Source organism: Malurus melanocephalus, unplaced genomic scaffold, assembly GCF_030028575.1.
Source record: "Malurus melanocephalus ecotype Western Australia unplaced genomic scaffold, MMel_1.1 scaffold_98, whole genome shotgun sequence".
NCBI lineage: Eukaryota > Metazoa > Chordata > Aves > Passeriformes > Maluridae > Malurus > Malurus melanocephalus.
Window position 1 is genome coordinate 376,724 of NW_026623330.1, and position 22,860 is coordinate 399,583.

Consider the following 22,860-nt stretch of genomic DNA (forward strand, 5'->3'; position numbering starts at 1 on the left):
GCTCTCGGCCGCACCTGCAGCGGCCCCGCCCCGGCGCAGGAAGGGAGCGCCCGGCGGGGCGGGAGGGAGCGGCCGGATCCGGGGCTGTGGCCCCGCAGAGCCCGCGGGACGCTGCCGGCAGCGGCCATGGCTTTCGGGAAGGCTCCTCGGGACCCGTTCGGCACGGCCGTGGGCAGCCTGGTCGGTGAGTAGCCCCGGGCCGAGCCCGCTCGCCACCCTCCTGTGCCCGCCGGGCTCTGACCGCCGCTCCCCTTGGCCTTGCAGAGCGGGCGACGCTCGGATCGCTGCAGACGGAGGAGTGGGGACAATTCCTGCACATCTGCGATGTGATCAACGCCACCGAGGAGGGGTGAGCAGGGCCCGGGGGCAGCGGGGGTGGCAGCGAGCAGAGCGCTCCGGGGCAGGGCGGCAGCGAGCGGAGCGCTGGAGCGAGTGACCCGAAACGAAACGGAGAGAGGAGAGAATAGCTTTGGTTCCCAGGGGAAAGCTTCGCCTGTCGCGGGGCCATCGGGGCTTTTAGGGCTTGCACTCGGAGGTTCTGACCCGTGGACATGCGGTAGACAAAATTCTCACCTGAGTTTGGGGTGTTTTGTGCAACCCGCAGTGCTCGTCGGGCTGAGCGGGCACCCCTGTGCTGTGCAAAGGCGCCTGGAAAAGGGCTTGGAGCATTTGGGTGCCTCCAGCGCTGTTTAAAACTCTGGGATTTTGCCTTGGAGATCCCCCCCGTGCAGCGGCTGTGCCAGGCTGTGCCGCAGCGGGGGTGAAGATGGATCCCTGTGCAGAGGGATCGGGGTGAGCAGGGACCCTTTCAGAGAGATCCATCCCATCCCGGTGAGCTGTGATCCTGTGCAGTGGGATCTGGGTGATCAGGGATCCTTGCAGAGGGATCCATCCCATCCCGGTGAGCTCCCAGGGCTCCCAGGACAGAGGTGGCCTCTTGCACTGAACAGCCACATCCAGTTTTGCTCACCCCCCCCTCCTGCTCTGAGCTTCCCATTCCCACCTGCCAAAGGGGAAATAAAGGAAACTTGTTCTCATGTAAGATCTGCTCCAGCATTGCACKGCAAGAACTCACTTCTAGCATTGGTTTTAACATCAGCTGAAGAGCTGTCTCCAGGACGCTGAGGTATGGCTTTGCTTTCTGCACAGGTGTCTTTTCTTCTGTCTCAGCTTTTCTTTCCTCTCATTGTTTTGGATTCCACACTCTCACCCGTGGCTCTCAGTGCTTGGAATGTCAGTAATAATGACTTCCTTCTGCTTATTGCCATAAGCAACAGCACGCTCTGACCCTTGCTGTTAGTTTTTATGTAAAGTTTCCATGCAACAGAGCCTTTTTTCAATAAACTGCTTCCTCCTGTGCACAGCTTAGGCTTGCAGAGGGAACTCCTTGTAACTTCCTTCAAGGCAGCCAGTCCTAGTCAGAGTCTGTAACAGGATACCAGGAACAGCAGAACTGCTGCATCTCATTAGGCAAATGGTTCTTTTAATGCARTATCCAGCTCCTGACCAGAGCGCTTCCAGATGCTTCAGCAGGGGAAGCAAAGCAGGAGTGGAATTGTAGTGCAGCTTTCTGCAAGGGAAACKTTTCTTCCCTGCTCTTGTGCTCCCATCCATCACTTGATGTGGTGGGTATGGTGTGTACAGTAGAGTATCAGCTCTACTGATGTGCCTGGGTATGACAGAGGATTAAGAAAAATCAAGATATATCTCCATTTTTTTTTCTCATGAAGTACAGAACTTCTAAATGAGAAATGCATTAATGGTAAACACCCATTTTAATTTCATTGACTTCAAAATGTTTTCAACCAATATATCTTATTTAAACACTGTATTTGTGCCTGTTGCCCCACCTTAGATTCTAGAGAGATCCCAAAGAGACGTTAGGACATCTTGTTTATGTTGATCATGAGTGTTGGGCTGGCCCTAATAATTGTACACTCRAGATAGTCCATATTAACGAGGCCAAACTGCTTCCCACGTGTGATCAGCTCGAGCCCATCTCCCACYCTTTTCCTCCCACACAGATAGTTCAAAGATACGGGGTGTATATATAGAAATGAAAATGGCTGGGTTAGAAATGCCCCTATCTYGGGGCTGGAATGGGTTGTCCATCCMTCCACGGTAATTACTCGGATGAGTTAAGTGCATCCTGCAATTATAAGGTTGGAAGTTATCCATGACACCCCTGCTCCCAGGAGAATATTTCCTAATTGCATCATACATGAAAAATACCAGTCAGCTCTTGGTACAGCCTGCAATTGATATTCTCTTTTCACTGCAATAAAAGCTAGATAAATAATTCTATTGTAAAACAGTGGAAAAATAACATTTTGGAGCAGACTTTGCAGAGGAGAGTGGTTTTATTACTCTGCACAAGTCCCTGGAGCAATGCAGTCTGCAGTCCCAAACCTGATTCACTGCTTTGTTGCTCTAGTTCAGTGCTGAAGAGATTTTGCTGGAATCAATGGGGCAATTGCTCTGGTTTTATGTGGGTGTAAATACAGGGGATGGRTTTTCTCCCATATCCCAGGCTGGTATTTTTGGCTCTTGGATGAAGTTATGAACTGGAAAACTTCACTGGTAACTTCTCCTCCTTAATTTCTTGTCACAGGCCTAAAGATGCAGTTAAAGCCCTGAAGAAGAAGCTTTCAAAAAACTGTAACCATAAGGAGATCAGGCTTACCTTGTCTGTGAGTACAGCTATGTTTATATTAATTAGACACTAAGAAGGCAAACATTCTAAACGATAAGGTGGCATGCAAATTACCCCTGACACAACTCTCCAGGATGTTTTCAGTCTTTGTTGTTTGTGTGTGTACAGCGCTGCCACAGTGCAGATCAGATGGTTTGCTGGCATTCCATGGGCTCCTGGATGATGCAAATTCTGGTTTGGGGATAATTTTTTGAAACTTGTTCCGTGTAAAAGGAGCACAGTTCRTGTTTGCTGTGGTGCCTGTCCCTCTGTGAGTGCCCCACCTGTTTGTGAATGACACAGACTTTGGGACATTACATAAAACCTACATTTAACCATTCCATTACTCACCTTGTGCTGCTGATCTCAGTCAAACCGAGCACACAGCCTGGTGAAATGTGTGATATCTGCTTGGTAAAAGGAAATGTTATCACATCTGAGTGATAAACTCGAGGGAAAAGGCAACCCTGGTGACTTAAGCAAGGGAATGAGAGGCAGCATGAGCTGTATGGAACTCAAATGTTATGGCTAAAGGTTGGAGTGTCTGGGAATATCCTCACTTGACACACCTCCAGGATCTGCCAGTGTTCCTCAACTGCCCCAGAGTTTGGGGAGATGTTGTGATTTCAGTCAATGTAACATTTACTGGACAATTCTAATGCACAAAGTTCTAATATTGTCCCAAATCCTGAGTTTCTGACTTGGATTACTCTTTTCTACCAACACTGCAACTATGACAAGAATCATAGCTTTCATATTTTAAGTTGTTGAGTATTTTCATCTTCCAATAATTGTCTAARGGTATTTTCTTTGCCACTTCCTTTTTTGAGGCTTTAGAGGCCTGTCTGCATCACTGTGAGCGCTGTTACTCACGGGTTTGGTATTTGTTGTGCAAAATCATTATCAGCATGTGCTGTGAGGTGATTCAGGAAGATGGCTGATGGATAGTGCCAAATTGTGGGTCGCTCAGCATTGCCCAAGTKCCTCCTGACGAGCTGGAGGTGCAGATAATTGTGTTAAACATTTCAGTGTAGACCTTCAGCTCACTCCATCGCCGCACTTCTTCCCCAGCTCCTTCCTTTGCTGTCTCACGAGTCGTGTTTTTGTGTTTGCATGATGGAAACGCTGGGTTTCCACTGTGCCTGCAGCCCCTGGGTCAGCTCTGTGTCCTAAGTCAGTTCTGTGTCCTGGGTCAGCCCTGTACCCTGGTCAGCTCTGTCCCTTGGGTCAGCTTTGTGTCCTGGGTCAGCTTTGTGTCCTGGGTCAGCTCTGTCCCTTGGGTCAGCTTTGTGTCCTGGGTCAGCTTTGTGTCCTGGGTCAGCTCTGTCCCTTGGGTCAGCTCTGTCCCTTGGGTCAGCTCTGTCCCCTGGTCAGCTCTGTCCCTGTGTCAGCTCTGTCCCTGTGTCAGCCCTGTACCCTGGTCAGCTCTGTCCCTTGGGTCAGCTCTGTCCCTGTGTCAGCTCTGTCCCTGGTCAGCTCTGTCCCCTGGGTCAGCTCTGTGTCCTGGGTCAGTTCTGTCCCTGGGTCAGCTCTGTCCCCTGGGTCAGTTCTGTCCCCTGCAGCCCCTGAGCTCGAGCTCCTGTTCTGGTGAACTGCCACAGTCTCTGCTGATAATGCAGGGTTCAGCTTTAGGAGCTGTTCCTTGGGTGTTTACAGAGCAGATATAGCCAAGGTGACATTGCAGCTTGGATTTTGAGTACATAAAAGTGTGAGAAGGGTSTTTCTCTGGGAGTATCCAAGGAGGAGCTTTCCCACCCCAGCCTGGAAGCTCCTTGTGCTGCAGATGGAGCAGCAGGCTCAGCTGGGAGTGCAGTCCCTGTGCTGCTCCAGCCCCTTTCCCTGTGCTCACCCACTCCATGCACACCTGTAACTCTCCTGCCAGGAGTGACATCCTCTTGGCCCAGCTCCCTGTCCTCCTTAATCTTGTTTCCTTTGTTTTATTTAAATAAGTTCCAGCCTTTCCCAACTGTCTCTGTCTCTCTCTGGCTTTAGTTCTCACGTAAGATCTTTCATGCTTTGCCTCTCCCTCTGCCCCTGGCTTCTTTCCTTTTTCTGTTTTTTTTTTTTTAACCATAATTTTAACATGCGTAAAACCTTTCCTTTGGTGACCTCATTGCTGGCCACGTGTGGCTTTTACCCTCTTTCCCAAATCACTCTTCCTGTGTGCTGTATCTTCCTGTTTTTATCTCCTTAATTGCCTTAATGAAATTGTTTCCCATTTTGAAATGCTTCGATTACAACAGCAAATAATTGCAAATGGAAAAAACAGAAACAATTTTCAATTCCTGAAGCACAARCCCTTCCCTCCCTGTGCAACTCTCATCTCTTGAAATTTGTTTTCCTCCTAGAGTTTTGCAAAAATAAGGGCTGTTAGTGCCTGTATTTCTTATAGTAAATGTGATCCTCCAGCTTTTGAGACTCTGCTTTTGAGACTTTTTGACTCTGCCAACTTTTGAGACATCAGCTTGTCTCTCCKACCTGTATTAGATAAAACTAAAAAGGGTCTACAGACCACATTTCCTTTGAGATGCACTTTGATCCRCTTCCATCTACTCAAGCCTGACACCCTAGAATTTAATATTTCTAATGGAGCTGCTTAAGGAGCTTATTCCCTAAGGATAGTGGCGTGTGGAAGTGTTCCTGGAGGCAGCTCCCTGCACGTGTCAGCCYTGATTCTGTTCCTGAGATGAGTTAAATCCCCAGTGCCCTCCTCCTGCTGGCTCCTGGGTGCTTCTTTGTGCACTTGGAGGAAGAGGGGTGAGTGCCAGCAGGGCCATGTGCTGTCTCTGTGAGCTCTGGGAGCTCTGTGAGCCCTGTGCTCACGTGGATGGAGGTGTTTTTGTGTCAGGCTCTGGCATTGCCTCATGCCCAGCCTTTGATAACGCCGAGAGATCAGGCTGGCACTGCAGCTTGTGCAAGAGGGAAGAGGATTAGAGCTTTCAGGCAGCGATCCAACATGCTCTGTGTGTGTGTTACTTGAGTTTTTATTGCTGGTAGACTTTGGATATGTGAATTCTGTTCATGTAATGAGCGCTGAGGCAGCTGTTCAGTTGCCTCCATGGATCCCTTGGTTTTGGGGAAAACTTGGTTTTTTAGGTTAAAAAAAAGCATTTGCTGCAGTGCCTCAGTTCTGTTTCCTGTAAGGTCTTAGGAACTGAGCAGCACATGGGGGAATAGTTTATGGAATGTGTCCCTCTCACTGCTGCATTCAAAGCGGGGCAGAAATTTAAAATTGAATTGTTGTTTCATTTCTGTGTCACYTTGTTGGAAAATATCTTAAAAGAAGTCATTTTCCCAGAGAAATCATGGCTGCGCCATCCCTGGAATAGTTCAARTCCAGGTTGGATGTGGCCCTTTGCAAGCTGATCCAGTGAATGGCAGGGGATGGGAACCAGTTGTCTTTAGGGTCCATTCCAGCTCAAACCATCATTGCTTACATTTAAATTTTGGAAGGTTTTTTTCCCCCCAAGAATATTTCTGCTTTTCTTTTTCATCTTCTGGATTAATTTCTGGTGTAATTTTCCCAGCGCAGCAAAAATTTAGCATGGCAAATGTGACCTTCAGATTGGTTAAATTAACATTTGGCAAAACTGAGGATCTGAAAAAYAAAAGCATGAGAGAGTCCTCCAGCTCCACAATTGAAAGAGCATTACTCAATTTTATTTTGCTTTATGGTATATGTTGACAAAGAGGAAAGCAAGAGGTCATGGAGTGGAAGCAAAAAAAATCCAAATTTCAATGTTTGAGATGTAAAATCTGAAAAATTCAAGATTTCTGACAATTTGGTGTTTTTGAAATGCTGAATCTCCATCGAATACACCCAGGTCCTGCAGTGTCATGGGTGAGTGGCAGCTCAAAGAGCTGCTCATACCGGTTTGGTTTAAATGCTGCCCTTGGAAAAAGCATCTTGCACTTGCAAACAGCAGGGCAGACATCAGGAGGTTCAGTGGAGTGTAATCCTGGGATGGATTAATGGGCTGCTCCCCCTGAGTCAGAAATGAGGAGAAGCAAASTGTTCATCTGGGTTTTCCTGCGGCCACCTTAGGTCTGGGAAATGATCACAAGGTGCACCCCTTGCTCAGCTTTGTGGACCAAAGCTGGCTGCTTTAGATGAGGGAGTCCTGAATTCTGAATCTCCTGAATTCTGAGTCCTCCTAGAATCTGAATTCTCCTGAATTGAGTCCTCCTGAATTCTGAGTCCTCCTAAATTCTGTGTCCTCCTGAATTCTGAGTCCTCCTGAATTCTGAGTCCTCCTAGAATCTGAATTCTCCTGAATTCTGTGTCTTCCTGAATTCTGTGTCCTCCTAAATTCTGTGTCCTCCTGAATTCTGAGTTCTCCTAGAATCTGAATTCTCCTGAATTTTGTGTCTTCCTGAATTCTGTATCTCCTGAATTCCGAGTCCTCCTGAATCCTGAGTGAAGTTTCTATTGATAAGGAATATTGTTGACTTTCTGCTCTGCTMACCAACCTCTCCCTTTTTTGTTCCTGCCTCCCAGTTTGGCCTCACCTCTGTACAGATCCTTTTATCATTTCAGTTTTGGGGTTCAGTCYTGTGAACCCCAGGGTTTGGATTACCCAGTGGTGCCCCACTTTTTGCTCAGTGCCTGGAACACAGCAGCTCTTTCAATTCCAACACCTCTCACATCCTGTTTGTCACTAACAGGAAGTTTAATTGATTGAAATTAATTTTTGATTGAAGTTAATTTGCCAGTTTTGTTACTAAAACATATCTCCACTGGGTTTCCATTGTCCTCTGTGGAGCAGAGGTTTCCTTGGCCAGCTTGGATCTGTTCTTTCCTTCCAGTGGAAGTGCCTGGGATGGTGAAATTCTCCTTCCACTGGAGCCCTGTTTGCACCATAAATACCCATATTAAAACTCTAATGAAAGGTATTATTAGCATGAAAGTGTCTTGTTCATGAATAGCCCAGCTAAAAATAATTGAGTCAAATTCTCCTTTTTCTCACAGCAGCTCAGTTTTACCCTGAGTGAGTGGGCTGGGCTGGCATAATTGAGTGGARGATCCAGACCATTAGTTCAGAGCTTTCATTCAGCGGGTAAATACTCAGCCCCTTAAGTAGGGAATTAATAATAGGGAGCAGCATAACAGATTTCCCATGCACTGGGTTGAAAATATTTTACAACAGACCATCTTTGAAGTGCTGCACAGGCAAATGACTTGGCTTATTAGCATATGTTTCATGTACTCTCTATGAAAAATAATGTTTCGAGCCAAGTTTGGTTTTTTTGGTTTTTTTTTGTAATTATCTTTCAGTTAGTTTTCTGCACAGCAGTCTGCTAGTGTCTCTTTGTTCTGCCCTGTTTTCATTTTGACAATATATTTTCTTCTGGTCTTAAACCTGTTCTCCTGCAAAATCCTGATCTCACTGAGAGAAAAATCCCCAGKTCCTGAGGCTAGAAAATGAGTTACTAAAATGATTTCACTTAGTCAAATGTAGTCTGCTCTGAACAGGAAAGTATATTTAACCTACTTTTATCAAGATCACAATATCATCCATTAAAATATGTGTATCCTTTTGAGAATATGTCCTGTCTGTTACGTGATTCAGGGKAAGTTTTGCCTCAAAACACCTGAAATTTTGCAGCTTTTTTTTTCATGTCAGCCCTTTGCTTTCACCTCTGTGTCTCCCCTTTTATGATGGGAGGAAAATGAAGCTGCAGTTGAAGAGAGAAGGACCAGAGTGACCATTTTTCCCTCTGTGGGTCATCATCCACCTCCAGATTTGGGCCAGGCAAGATGAGCTCTGTCCCCARTTCTGCACCTGGTCTGACCAACCCCAATTTCCTGGGATGGAAAGGCATTTTTGGGCACCTCTTCTGCAAAACTGGGAGCTGCAATCAGCCACCTCCAGATGCACAAGGGAGAGGTGTTTTCTTTTCCCCTCTCCCCATCCTGCTGTTCCACAGGGCACTCACGGTGCTTGCTCTGAGCATTTCAAGCAGGGTTTTGGAAGCAGATTTCAGGGTTTTGGAAGCAGATTTCAGGGTTTTGGAAGCAGATTTCCCTCATGAAGATGAATCTGACAAATTGGAGCATTTCAGCTGCTCTGTTTCAAATCAAAGTGACCTTTGAAATGCATGGAGAGACGGTGCCTCCGACTTGGTGAATTTGTTCTTCCCTGTTTTACCATCAGTCTCTCACTTACAGTGCAGATKAGAGGACAGGCATTCAGTAATCTGATTTCCTCCCCTTGCAGAGCTCTTCAGAATCTGTCAGACCAGGGTACCTGTGTGCTAGGCAGTGAATTAATTCTACTGAATCTGTACAGGATTTTTTTTTAAGCCATGGGCAGATTTCCTGCTGTTAAGGTACGGTGTGTTCAGTAAGACGTGGAGACAAGTGTGACCACGCTGCTCTGTTAAAAATAATGTCACTGTGGCTGGAAATAGTGTCACCCTGGCTGAAAATAGTGTCACAAAGGCCTCCTTTGGGCTGTGCAGGTGTAAAAGCCAAAGCTAAGTGTGTATTAGAGGTGTAAGAGAGCACACAGGGAGCTCCTCAGGCATTCCAGTCAGCAATAATCCATTCATATCCATCCCTACTCTTCCCCATAACTCCTTAAAACAAATTAAACCARAGGRAACAAAAGCAGTCAAGTTGTTTGGGTATTTTTTCCCCCTGCTCTCTGTAACAGAAGGTTTTTTGTGTGTGCAGCTGCTTGAGATGTGCATGGAGAACTGTGGCCCGAGGTTCCAGTCTTTGGTTGTGAAGAAGGATTTCTGCAAGGACAAGCTGGTGAAACTGCTGAACCCGAGGTACAACCTGCCCATGGAGATGCAGGAGAAAATCCTGACCTTCATCATGGTGAGTCTGCAGTGAGTTCTGAGTGTTCAGTGTCTGTGCTGTGTGGGGAATTCTGATGGTGCAGCTGTTTAAACTCTGGGAAATCTTCCCCAAGCACACCCTGACTGTGGAGCTGTTGTGGTTCCTGCTCAGGGATGGAGTTATCCAGAGTGGAAAGAGGGAATTCCCTCTCTCACATGTTTTAAAATCATTTCTCTGACCCTCTGACTGACCATTTCTGTGGCTGCTGCTGTTGTTGGTGTTTCAAAAATCAGGTTTGGGCGCGAGGTTTTCGAGGGATGGTGGACGTGACTGAAGTGAAAGAAGTTTACCTGGAATTGCTGAAGAAAGGAGTGGAGTTTCCATCCTCTGACACCAGCAGTGGTGGATCTAAGGTGAGGATATACCAGGAATATACTCCAGAAATGGGATTGTTAATTGTGTGGGACACAGAAGGCGTGTTTGAGCTGAGTTTTTTTATTTAAATGCCCCAGGGCAGAMTATGACGAAGCTGCTTAAGCACGTGAGCAGGAATCAGTTTCAATTATAACAGCTAAGATAACAACAAAGAAACCTGACCTATATAGTAGTTTATTTTATTTCCATGCACAGATTCATGGGTCTGTTCTCAGAAATGAAGCATCTCTGTCTGGAGACTTTCAAAGATTTGTGCATGCTCTTTACTTCAAAATAAATGAGTGCTTAGAGCTCCAAACTTGTCAGCTTCTGAAAGCCTCAACAAAAATGAGTTAAGGTTTTCACAAAAACACGTACTKTTCAGCATATGAGCACCATCTATCTTTAAGATTAAATTGAGAGATGTAGAAATCTATAAGAAAAGATTGKCTGAATATCTCTCCAGCTTGGCACAGTCCATCCACAGTAAGGGTTATTTAAGCCTGTGCCACAGGTAGTGTTGTGTGGCATTTGGAACATTAAATATAAAGGATGGCTTGAGCATTGTACATCAGCTGAAAATACAACACATGGTTTAGTGCCATTTTATTTTTCCTATTGGAAGAATTTTCCCAGAAGCTTTGGGCAGTRTGAAAGCCATCCACCACTGGCTGGAACCTTGCAATTACAGAATTAGGTGTCTATAATCAGTGCAGACTGGAATAATTCAGATTTATCCTGAATGTGCTGTGCTGGCTGAACAGTGAAATGCACAAAACCTTATGTGTTTCAGGGTTGTTTGAACAAACTGTTTGAAGAATGCTCTCAATAAATACTGATTTTTTTTCTACACCTTGTGCAGTAGAGATTATTTTGTCTGCCTCATGTAGCTGCCCGTTAAAATCAGCAGCAAACCTTCTGTTTGTCCCAGCAGGCCTGCACACAGATTTTGCCTCAATCTCCAGGAACTGGAGGGTTTGCAGTGTGTAGTGCAGGCTGAGGTTTACATTTGCATTTTTTTTCAGCAGTTCAGATGCAGTGCAGGTGAAGCTTTCTCAGGGTGTTCCTGCTCTCCAATGCAGGAGGCTTTTGTAGGGTTTTTATGGTTCCCTCTCTTCAGGGACCCAGATCAGCCCCAGCCCTTCTGCTGCTCCAAGTGGGATCACATTCTGGACTGTCCTTCAGTGCTGAAGTCAGTGGCACTTTGGGAAGGACTCTTGGCTGTTAGTTGGTTTAAAAGCTCCTTGCAAACCCTTTCTGAACATACCTGATTTCCTCATTTCATTACAAAACAGCCATTAGATTTATTTTTGCAAATAAGCCTTTCTCAACAARTTCCCTGGGAGCACTGATGATGAGGACGCTCCTGCCCAGTTGTCTCATYTCAGAAATGCTCCTCTCCCAGCAGGATGCCTGCTGCAGTTTTGTCCAACCCAAGCTCTCTTTTTTTTTTTATCTTTTCACAGATTTCACCCTGCTCTTCTGCAAAGTCATCCCCCTCCTCTGCCATTCCTGCCAAACGTTCCTTTCTGCCTCTTCCCACGGGCCCGACGCTGTTGCTGACCCCGGAGCAGGTGCAGGTTTGGGGAGGGTGGGTGAACCTGGAATTTGTGATTTGAGCAGCCCTGGAGGGTTCACAGGGGGTGCCTCTGGGTTCCTGGGCTTGGATTTGGAGAATCATCTGCTCAAGTGTTTRAATAYCCAATCRCATCTTGCAGTGCTGTTGTGCAGAYTGATAAAAGCTGCTTCAGAGATAAGAAAGCCAAATCACTTTTACATAAAGGTTGTGTGAAGGGTTATTATAAAAAGCAGAAAGGGAAGGATAGTTCTCTTCCATTCCTGCTTGCCCTGTAGGTAAATAAAAGGAGGAGCATCCATCAGTGACAGGGATTAACTGTAAGGAAAACAAGTGGTGCTATCAGCCTTGGATCTCAGTCTGATTGCACATATAAAAGCTGAACTAATTCCATTCATTTTCATGGCATGTTACCAGATTTAAATAATGCTAATTAAGCCCATATTATACCTAATGTGGAAGAAAGCGTGTATTAGAGGTAAGAATTATTCTGCTGTTGAATTCCAACAGATTGGGAAACTGTACAGCGAGCTGGATATGGCAAAAATGAACGTGAGAGTCATGTCGTCAATTTTGAAGGAAAACGTTCCTGGATCTGAAAATCCAGATGATATGAATCTTTTACAGGTACMTGGTAATTCATTGGCTGGGTTGTAGTAGATTTTAGAAGAAGTTATGKATTTTCTTTTAACATCTGGATTCAGATGAACAAATTGAACCCAGCAGCAGGTTCCTGCCTCTGGTTTTGCTCAGCTTTCTTTCGCCTCCTTCACCTTGCCTTGACATCTCGATAGTCAGGAAAGGACAACAGAACTTGCAATGCAAATTGAAGCTCTAGGGAATTCCAAGGGCAAAGGAATTTCATAATGGAGCGTTCTCTGCCGAGCGTGTTCTGTCAAACAGCCCCGAGAACATTCCAGCTGAACGCAGGTGCCTTGTGGGAGAGGAGATGATGACAGTGTCTCATTCTTACATCCATCCTGCAGCTCACTGAGCTCTGTTCATCAGCAGCAGCCCCTCTGAGGCAGATTGAGGGCCAGCAGGAGCATGAAGCACTGGTTTTATTTTTTTTTTATTTTATTTTAATCGTTTTTATTCTATTCTATTCTATTTCATTTTATTTTATTTTATGAGTGTGACCTCAGAGGCTGGAGGAGTGAAGTGCAGAAGTGCAGGCTGGATGTGACAGTGAGCCTGTGCATGGCCCTTCTGTGATATTATTATTTCTTTGTGCAATATTTTATTAAAAGTACAGCGTTGCTTTACTTACGTATTTTTTATTAAAATTTTAATGAAATTACTGTTGCAATAGTGACCTGTGTAAGGGAGGCTTTTCCATTTCATATTGTCTGCAAGAACTTCAAAAGCTTTTACCCCATCCTCCTGTTTGTAACCTCACCTCCAGACTGCTACAGGGAGGAAGCATTTTTGGCAATTTTACAGCTTGAAATGTTTGGAGAATTGATGTAAATTTTTCAAGTTTGAGTGCACTTTTTCTGCCCARTGTAGAAATTTTCCTTTCCAATGAGCCCTCAGTGGTTTGATGTGCTTGGGCCACCTCAGTCCAATCCTGCTGGCAAACAGGAAAAGTTTTTCTTTTGTTTCCTGCCTCCTGCCGTGGCACTTYTGCACGTGGGTGCACGGATTCAGCTGCCCACAGTGAACCAGTGGATTCTTATTGACACTCCCAGTAATAAAATTGTTGGCAAAAGGTTGAGGACAGGGTGTGGAGCTCCCATATGTGGGAGAGCGAATGAAAACTCATTCCTTTCMCTGTTGTTCTTTCCGTTCTTTCTCCCCTGTGCACCGAGTGCTGTCAAACRCCAGGCATGGCCAGCCTGTGCCTTGAACAATGTTTATTGTTCCCTTTTGTTTGTGGCACCACCTGGATTGCCTGGATTGGGCTTTTGCTGTCACAGAACAAAATCCTTTATTAAAAGAGCTGTTTGTTCAGGCTTGGAGTGAGTTGGAGACGTGGATTTCAGTCCTTCAGATTACCTGGAGTCCCTCAGTGAAAACTCTGATGGGGTAAAGTTGATCAGTGCAATGTGTTTTCAGTTCTGTCCTCATTAGTGGCCAGGCTCCTCCCTTTCCCCACCCTGTTTTGGACAAGGTTTAAGATATCAGATGTCACTGGAAATCATGTGCTGGCCAATAACAGTAGTTAAAGAATAGCTCAGGATTAGGGTGACAAACTTTTGTGCTGGATGGACGTGCAGGAATTTGGGTCCAGATCAGCAGCTGGTGAGAATGAGAACAAATGCACTGGAATCACTGATGATTGTTATTCCAGCTGCTGCTCCATCCTTGTGAAACTCCTGTTTTCAGGCAAATCCTGGAAAGTCTCAATTTCCTTYTCTGTTATTGACACTTGCAGAGGGTGCAGTCTGCCTGTGTAATAAGAAATACACATTTTTTTAAATGTGGATCAGTCAGTAAAATGTGAAGTCAGAGAGGTTTTAAATGGAATTAGACATTAAGCTTGAATACATTCTTTCATGTTTTATCCTGGGCTATGACAGTACTGAAAAGTACGGCACTTTACAATCCTGACACAGAGTTGAAAAAAGGGTGCAAAATTTCTTCTTATATCAATACTTTATTTATCTGAAGTATTTTTTGAGGAAAAATCAGATCATTTTGAATATCAGAACAATTTCTGAATAGCAGTGTGCAAATAGAGYCACTTTCCCCYYYTTTTTTTTTCTTCTTTTTTCCTTAAGCAGACCCATTTGTAAATGCAGTGTGAGGGGAAAAAAATGTTGGCTGAGTTAAAGCTCCTGTTGCTAAAGAATTTGTTTCTTTGAACATGCAAAATCTGCAGAGGGCAGTGATATAAACAGACTGCCTTCCACTTCACCAGGCAGTAATGCAAAATTCTGCTTAACAAACTCTGATTCTGTAAGGTTTGTGTTGCTTTCTCAAAAATCCATAGATCAAGTTTATCCAGGCTTCCCATTTAGAGGAATATTTAGAGCTGGAGACTCTGTCACAGAGCAATCTGACCTTCAGACTAATATTGCCTTTTCCTCAAGCAGACGTTGAACAGGATTACATCCAAGTATCCTGCTGAGTTTAATCAGCTTCAAGCAGGATCAAATCACGYCGGCTCTGCATCACCCAGAGGGGCCTTTGTTATTTTGCAATTTGTAATTTAGGCTTTAGAGGCAGCTATCTCTTCAGAAATGAAGGTGGGGGATGGACAGGAGTGATKGGAGGTGGGAGTTGTGCCCCTGCATGCAGAGATTGGAGATGTGGCCATTGTTGTGTTCAGAATGGTTTGGTACCTTTGGGGTTTGTGTGAATTAAGGAATGTTACCTGGGACTCTGCAGTGCTTGAGTGTATCATTCATGTCCAGAAGTGACAAATTGAGAGACCACAGTTGTGATTTTTTATATTTTTTTCACCTTTGTCATGGGCAGAAACTGTACAAGACGTGCCGGATGATGCAGGAGAGGATCATGGAGTTGTTGGTGACAGTGGAGAATGAAGATGTGATTGTTGAGCTGATCCAAGTAAATGAAGATCTCAATAATGTCCTCCTGGGACATGARAGGTAAGGGCAGGGCCTCTCCCCTCAAATTTGGAGCCCTGCCTGAATAAATGAATTTAATGGAGACATGGGCCCCATGCCTAGTGTTGGTCCTCCCCACAGAGATTGATTTTATCCCTAAATTCAGAAAAGAAACATTGCCAAAAGAGAAAATTATGTATTTGCTGCCTGCTAAACACTTCAGAAATGGTTCAGGAAGGTAGATGGAAAACCACTGGAGTGGAATAAAGCAAGTTAACAGCACAGGCAGGAAATCAGCTGGAGGCACACAAACAAAAATGGTTTTGGAATTTGACATCCCTTTTCGGTCGTGCCCAGCGAATTTGTCAACAGCTGCTACAAGCCCATTGGTGCTGGTGATGGTCCTTATCTCAGTTAAGTGTCTGTGCTTCCAGGAAAGAAAACTTGTCCTGCTTTCTAAACAGCTTTGACAGCTTTACTGCRGGAATGGGCCATGGGAGCTGCTTTTTGCCTCCCTGCTCACTGTTCTCAGCTGGCTGGAAACAYGCTGTTCTGCTTGTCTGACAGCAGAAAATGTCCCTTTCTTGCACACATGAAAGCAMAGCAGYGCTCCTTTGACAYCCTGGGTGTTTGTTATGGCACTGGRARCGTGCCTGGGTGCTGGCAAAGCTGGAAYAATTTTTGACTCAAAATTGCAGAGTTGTTCCCCAAAATATTGCATGAGTATTCTGATGGAGAGTGCTCTGGTTTCATAGGAGATACTCTTCCATCTTAAGTAGTTGATCTCTTCCATGGCTAAAAATGTTCTAGGAATCATTATGTATCAAGTGCAATTGTTCTTTATYAAATTTAGGCAATTTATAGAATTTAGTCATCTTTTTTTTAATCCTTTCCTGAGTGCTGCTCTGAAAATATCCCTAATTCTTCTAAGTGTCATGGCACAAACTTTGGGCCTAATCTCGACAACATTTACTTTCATTTACCCTTAAGTCTTCTGTCTGCAGTAGTCTTGGTGTATTTTACAGCAGCTGCCATGACAGAACTGTGTGCTCACATCCCCCTTTAGGAAGTTTTTCATTTGAATAAGCAAAAAGGGAATTCTGTTCAGCTTTTGTATAAACCCACTGTATCAGGTGCAGACTTAGATTTTTGCTACAACTGATGAAAATTGGTGAGGTTGGGAGCCTCGAACTGTGGAGCTTGTGGGTAGAATTCAGCAGATTCCTCACTAAMGACATGGTGATGGAAGGAGTGATTAGTTTGGGCGGAAAATGATTATATTCTAGTGCTGTAATGTTATGATTGATATTAAAAGATCTTCCTGGGTGCAGATCCCATTGCACTTTTGAGGATAATTATGAAAATATACCTGGTTAATTTTGGTGTTGCAGAAGATTTATTCTTTGGGTCTCCCTGTGAGCAATGAGATGTGTAAAGGTCAGCTGATTTCAGCGAGCTGCAGCTGTTCCACGCTCTGTGTGCTGTCTGAGGATGGGTCCTGCTGCATTCTCTGTTTCTGTTATCAACACAGAATCCAAATTTAATCTGGAGCGATGTGGGCTGTGCAGCAACAGCTCGTGTGTGTAATAGTGCCTCCCTCTAGTGTCTGCAGCTTCTTGGTTCTCCCTGGATTTCAGATTAAACCTCTGCGTTCTGCACTTGGAAAGGTTTTTCCTGCTGTTTTTTCCATGCAGCTGTGATCTCTTCCTTGGCCTCTCTCATTCACTGACTCTGAATAGCAAATGCAGTTGGATGAACAATCCCCTGTCCACAGCACTCAGAGCTGCTGGTGCTGGCACACAGTGACCTTCTGGATGTGAATGTCACCTGCCTGGGTCACTCTGGAGCCACAGCAGCACTGCTGTCACTCCTAGCACACACCCATTGATGCAGATTTATACAGATTTTTTTTTTGTTTGTTTCCATTTTTTAAAAAAGTGATTTCAAAGGCCTGCCCTAATGAGAGGGCTGTGTGCCAGCAGAGGCGTGTGGTTTGTCCTGGGATGACATGAGGGAGAGCAGTGAGCTCTGAAGGATTCCTTGGATTAGCTGGGAGRGTGTTCTGGTCAGAAGGGGCCAGGTTTGGCACAGTGGGTGTCCATAATTACAAATCTGGGGAGATTAGGTTTGAGTCAGGAACAAACAGGTGGCTGTCCCAAATGTGAGCCAGCTTCTGTTGGTGTAGGAGACCCCAGGACCAGCCCTGGAACGAGTCAGATCACCCCTAAAAAGGGAATTGCCCCAGGGACAGCCCCTGCAGTGCTTGTTTGGTGTCTCTGGAGCCTTTTGAGACTCAGCCTTTGGTTATAACTGGTTTCATGTTCTTCTGAAGGACATCACAGGAGTGTAAGAATGAACATTTAACTCTGCACCTCCGACAGGTTCTCCCGGAACAGAGTTCGTTTTCTGGAGAACCAGAGGATACAGCGGGAGCGGGAGGAGGTAATTCTGCATGAACTCCTGACCTGCAGGACTGCAGACATTCCTTTTGCTTTTCCTTGTGAAAAATGCACTTCTGATCCAGGCAGAATTTTATTTCTTTAGTTGAGAGGAGACAACACACTGACACTACTCTTGGTGTTTTTTTAGAAACCTCACAGGCAGAATTTCATACAAATTTATGGAACTGAAGTAGCAAATAATGTCAAATCTAAGAGGGAAGCTTGGGCAAGAAAAATGAGGGAGAGATCTATTCAAATGCTGGTTTATTGCCTCTCCAGCTAAGCACAATTATCTGCCATACACAAAATGAGAAACCATAGGTTCTCTGTTCATTTGTTCTCAGTTAAGCATGTAGAGACTGAAATACTGTTGCACTGTGAGAATTCGCTGTTGCCCRTGGCTTTTTTTTCCTGAGTCAAAGCTTTTTCTGAATCGTGAATAATGGCTTGTGGCAAATCTTTAATGACCATGCTTTATTGATTGATAATTACGGTTGTTAATTATWTTGCCCAAAGTAGTTTTGCACATGTTTCAGCTTCTGCTGAGCCATAATTGTGCAGTCGTCTAGGACTCGACATGAAAATGCACTGTGAATGCTGAAATACTGCTGGCAATTATTAAAAAGAGGTAGAAGATGATCTTGTTTTCCTTGAAAAGCCACTGTTACTCCATTCTGGTTGTGTAGGTGGATGGTTTTGTTTGATGGATGCACTGTTGGAGTAGTTAATAGCCCAAATGGTGCAGTCTGTGCATTTTTATRTTATTAAGGAGGCTCTGAGTCTGAAATACATTATCTTTTATTTCTTTATTTTTCATCTGSTGTGACCAAACCTGTATGAATCAGTCATGTGTTTTTATTAAACCTYTGGTTTGGCTGCATTTTTAATTCCAACACATTCACGGGAGAAAGGAAAGGAACTCTTTTTGATGTCCTAGGAAACATTACCATGATTTTTAAYTTTTTCCTATCCAAAATGGGACTGAAAATAATCACTCCTCTAARTCTGTATCAAATCTCATTAAGACAAATAAGTAGCACGAAAATTGTGCAGGATCAATCACAAGATCAATATCAAACCTGTGTGTAAGTTCAGAATGGCTTTATAGAATTGAGTTCTTTTTATCTTCTGCTTCAGAATTAGTTTATTTTTTTTATTTTTTAAATGGATTATTTCTGCAACACATATACTGTTTCATTAGCATATTTCACACACATCAACTCATGATTCTCTCTCATACTTGCCAGTTTTTGATATTAAGATTTTGAAAGTTTATATTTTGTGAAAACAGTACTTTGTTTAAAACTATGCAAGTTCCTTAAAAAAAAACAACAAACCACCAAGAACACCCCAAAATAATTTATTCTTTTTCAAATGTTAAGCTGTACAGGAAGCAGCCATCTGCTCCCTCAAGTGATCTCCTTGGCCTGTCCATAGATTCTCCATCTCCTGTGTCAGCAGTGGTGCAAAGTGACCCTGCAGTGTCTCCTTCAGGCCCCAGTAAGTGCTGAATGCCCCTTTCCCTCCCACTCTGCTTCCCTAAAACAATCCCACAAGAGCTCACGGAGGAATCTAGAAGTTCCTTGTAAGAAAGAARGCAAAGGTGCTCCTTAACTTTAAGGATGTTCCTTAAATTTTTCTAAAAGGAGGATTGATATGTGTCAATAAGAATGAAAATGTAAGGTAGTCTAGGTTCCCTGGAATTAATTTGCAATAATATTTTTCATCATTTCATAAATTTGAGCAGTAGAACATGCTCTGTTTTGTATTAATTTCTTTGAATGTCCCCTGGGAATAAATGCCTGGAATTCCATTTTAATATTTTACTAATAGTGAAAAGAGTTTTAAGTGGTGTCTACCATGTAGAGCTCTGCTGATGCTGTAAATAGAGAGATAAATATCTTGGATTTAAGACTTTCCAGAGTCATTAAAATTTTGCCTTTCATGTGATAAACAGCAATTCATTTCAGAYTCTTTATAGGCCCTCCAAACAAAACTTCACTCTTTCAGTGTTCAAAGTACAAGTAGCTCCTTTTGCATAATAATGTTGAAATCATCATTRATTATGGCTTTGAATTTCAGATGGCATATCTGCACACCCTGAAGATAAAACCAGGCCTCATCCATCAATTTACCCACAGCTGGATTCAGCAGCTCCTCCAAAAGCTCATCAATCCCTGTGAGTAGTCTCTTATCAAGGAGTGGGAATGGAGAACAGATCTAATTCATCTACTGAATATCAGAAGCCCTGAGGACACAGATTTACTACTTTTATATGTTAGTCCAGCAAAACAAGTGAAAATTTCTTCTGTGCAAGACATGGCTTAAGAGGGTTCAAAATGCTCTTCCTCCTGCAGCACTGTTTAGTCATAAACAGACATAAATATACCTGACTTCATGCAGGGAAAGGAAGGAGCATGGAACAGGTCAGAGAAAAAAGGAACAGGTCAGAGAAACACGGAACAGGTCAGAAAAAAAATTGAATTTAAGACGGGAGAGGTGTCCTTGTAATTCCCTGCCATACTGCTCTCAGTTGTGACACACAGGACAGGCCAGTAAGAGCACAATGGAACAATCAGAATAAACAATTTTGATTGTTTTTTAACTTTCAATGTGTTGCTCTTTCCTAGATTTGCAGCTGAAGCACAACACAGCGGTGTCAGCAGCCCAGCTGGACACACGTACAGCAATGTGAGTAACACTCATGTTCAGGGTGGTCATTCTGGTCTGGCAGCTGTCAAATGAGCACTGCTGGGATTTACCCCAACTGCTGTCCCTGTGGGATGCAAAGATCAGTTCTGTGGCCCTTCTCCATACATCAGGAAACTCAGTAAACATCATTTTACTCAGTGAACAGGTCAGCTTTGCTCTTTACTCCACACATCCTAATGGGGAAGCCTATTTCCTTGGGTCCAGCACAATCCCAGGGGAATTTGCACAAAGCAAATTATTTGTTTTGTTATTTGTGTTCTGTTATTTCTGTTTAATTTGTTGCTGTGTGGAGCAAGCTGAGATCTCCTCCTGTTGCCATTATGTTACTTTGGTGTATTTTTGATCTCAAACAAGACATTAAAAACAAACAAACATACAAAAAAAAATAACCAAAAGCATCCACAAAAACACAGCCCACCAAAAATACCAAACACTTAAACCCCAAGTAGAGTGCAGGAAAAATGTCATGCTACAGAGCAACACCCATGATAGAAGGAATGGAAAGAATATGAAGRGGCTTTGAGGTAATGTTATGAAGGCAGTGTGAAATAAAAATATTAAATAGAAAAATGAAATAGAAAAGATGAGAAGCAGCTCCCAAACAGACATGCACGCTCCTTATTTTCAACTGCAAAGAAAAGCACAGTTTGATCCTATGTAGTCTAACAAATCACACAGAAGTAAATGATACAAATATGCTGGAGAACACTAAAAGTTGCTTTGAAGTTTCTGTGGAGAAGGAAGATTAATTGGGTTGCTAACCTTTGGCCTTGGAATTTAACCTGCAGTAGTCAGAGAGTTTAAAGATAAGTCAGCAGTTACATAAGCTGGGTCAAAGCAGTTCTCATAGGACAATCTGTTCATGCTTTGTTTTGCTTGGTGTCCTTAGCTGGTGACTCTCCTAAGCCCAGTGCCTCTGAACCCCATAAATCTGCAAGCTGTGCCAAATGGACCRTCACCAGCAGGTAATAAACACTGCAAATCTCTTCTTCCATGGGGCTGTATTTTTCTTGTAAGAGAAACTTGAAAAGTTCTTATAAAAGAACTTTAGGCCTTTCCATAAAGTCTGTCAGTGACCAGGAGCAGCCACAAATATAGACAAAGTCATACTGCTCATGGATTCTCTTGTATGCTTGTCCATTTTAGCATTTTAAGCAGCTGAATCCGTAGCAGGTAATGGGCTATGTTCAGGAAGACACAAAAAAAATAACCTGCAGTAATCATTCTTTTATTCTCCTTTAAATCTGGATGGATCTGCCTGTCTTGATTCTTCAGCTGCATCAAAGAACAAGTCACAGTCGTCTCATTATTACGAGATAATGGAATTTGATCCCTTGGCTCCTACTGAGTGAGTAAATTTTAAAATAGAATTTTAAAATTCTAGGTGGCAAAGGCAAAATGGCTTTTTTTTTCCTTAGAGGATAAACAGACCACTCCACTTAGGCTGGGTTAACTGATCCACTGGGTTATTGGAGTAAAGGACAGTACCTGCATTTTGTACCTTTTTTTCCAGTATTTCTGGCACAACCAATTAAGGAATAAAATAGTGTGCTCGTTAACTGGCATCTGTAAAAATAGAGGGGTAATGCTGTGTCAAAATCTACTAAAATCCAGTTCAGTGATACAGAAGGGTGAAGGAAATATGGTAAGGGTTCTTCTGGAGGGAACTGAGTGAACTTCAGCACAGGTAGTTGTGGAATAAGGTAACCAAAGGAATTCCTGTCCACAGCAATCATGGGTTTTTTTGAAGAATATTTTTCTACTGCACAGAAAAAAAAAATCTCAATTTAAATATAAACTACAAAAGGGAATGGACGCTGGGACTCTCCAGAGGGCAAAATAGTGACACAGTAAACTAATACAAAGCTTAAGGAATGGCAGAACTCTCCATAAATTGCAAAAAAAATAAGCTACCTATACAAAACTTATTTCCAAGGAACCATTGAATTTTGAGATAGGGAAATCTCAACAAAGCTTTCATTGTTGTTGTTGTTTTTTTTTTTTTAATTAGTGCAGTAATTGCACAGTGGAGCACTTGCCATTTGCTCTCYTCAGTTCTGTTCCCAAACTTGTTTGATCAGAACTGACAATGGCCAGAGTTACCTCATTAAATGTAGAATCTGAGCAGCAGCACAGGCTGGGCTCTGTGTTTCCATGGAAAYCTGGGCATCCTGCAAGGGAAGCTACACTGGAAACTTGGGTCAGGATTTCCCCTGGTGCCTTTTGTCCAGATGAAATGTGGTGTGGGAATCACCCCGCTCCTCCTCTTTCAGAGCTGTTTATGAAGAAATYGATGTTGTGCTGAAGGCAGAAGTGAAGAAGAACAMAGACTGAAGGTGGAGGGGGAATCCTTTCCTGAGCACATTCYTCTCTGGTGCTGGTCCTGTGCAGTGCTTCCTGTAACTACAAGTGAATAACAGAAGAGGCTTTGCATTTTGACACAACGGATAATTAGCGTTGGAGTACTAAGATGTGTGCAAGTTGAAGAGTTACTTGGTTCTACACACTGACAATTTGTCCTAAATGTTCAGCTGGGTATTCTTCAAGGTCACTTGCATGGTTATTTTAAAGTGTTTGGGGGGCCTTGAAAATGTGACATCCAAATTCACCTATGAARTAACACTTGACACCTGGCACATTAAAAAAAAACAGACTTTACATTCACAGAAAGTGCAGAATCCAGTTTTGCCCTCATTGCTGTCTGTGTTCATCTCCCTAGAAAT

The 22,860-nt window shown here is 43.7% G+C and overlaps 1 protein-coding gene across 1 annotated transcript; it reads left to right on the forward strand.

Moving 5' to 3' along the window:
* Positions 1–8: 8 nt before the first annotated feature.
* Positions 9–22,860, forward strand: TOM1L1 (target of myb1 like 1 membrane trafficking protein). The gene is made up of 15 exons (XM_057368809.1): positions 9–184; positions 265–349; positions 2,612–2,690; positions 9,369–9,518; positions 9,773–9,892; positions 11,360–11,467; positions 11,980–12,096; positions 14,893–15,026; positions 17,366–17,426; positions 18,808–18,925; positions 19,508–19,604; positions 20,056–20,116; positions 21,027–21,102; positions 21,413–21,485; positions 22,411–22,860. Exons 1-15 carry the CDS (start codon positions 127–129, stop codon positions 22,469–22,471), a joined length of 1,398 nt encoding a protein of 465 aa, XP_057224792.1. The 5' UTR covers positions 9–126; the 3' UTR covers positions 22,472–22,860.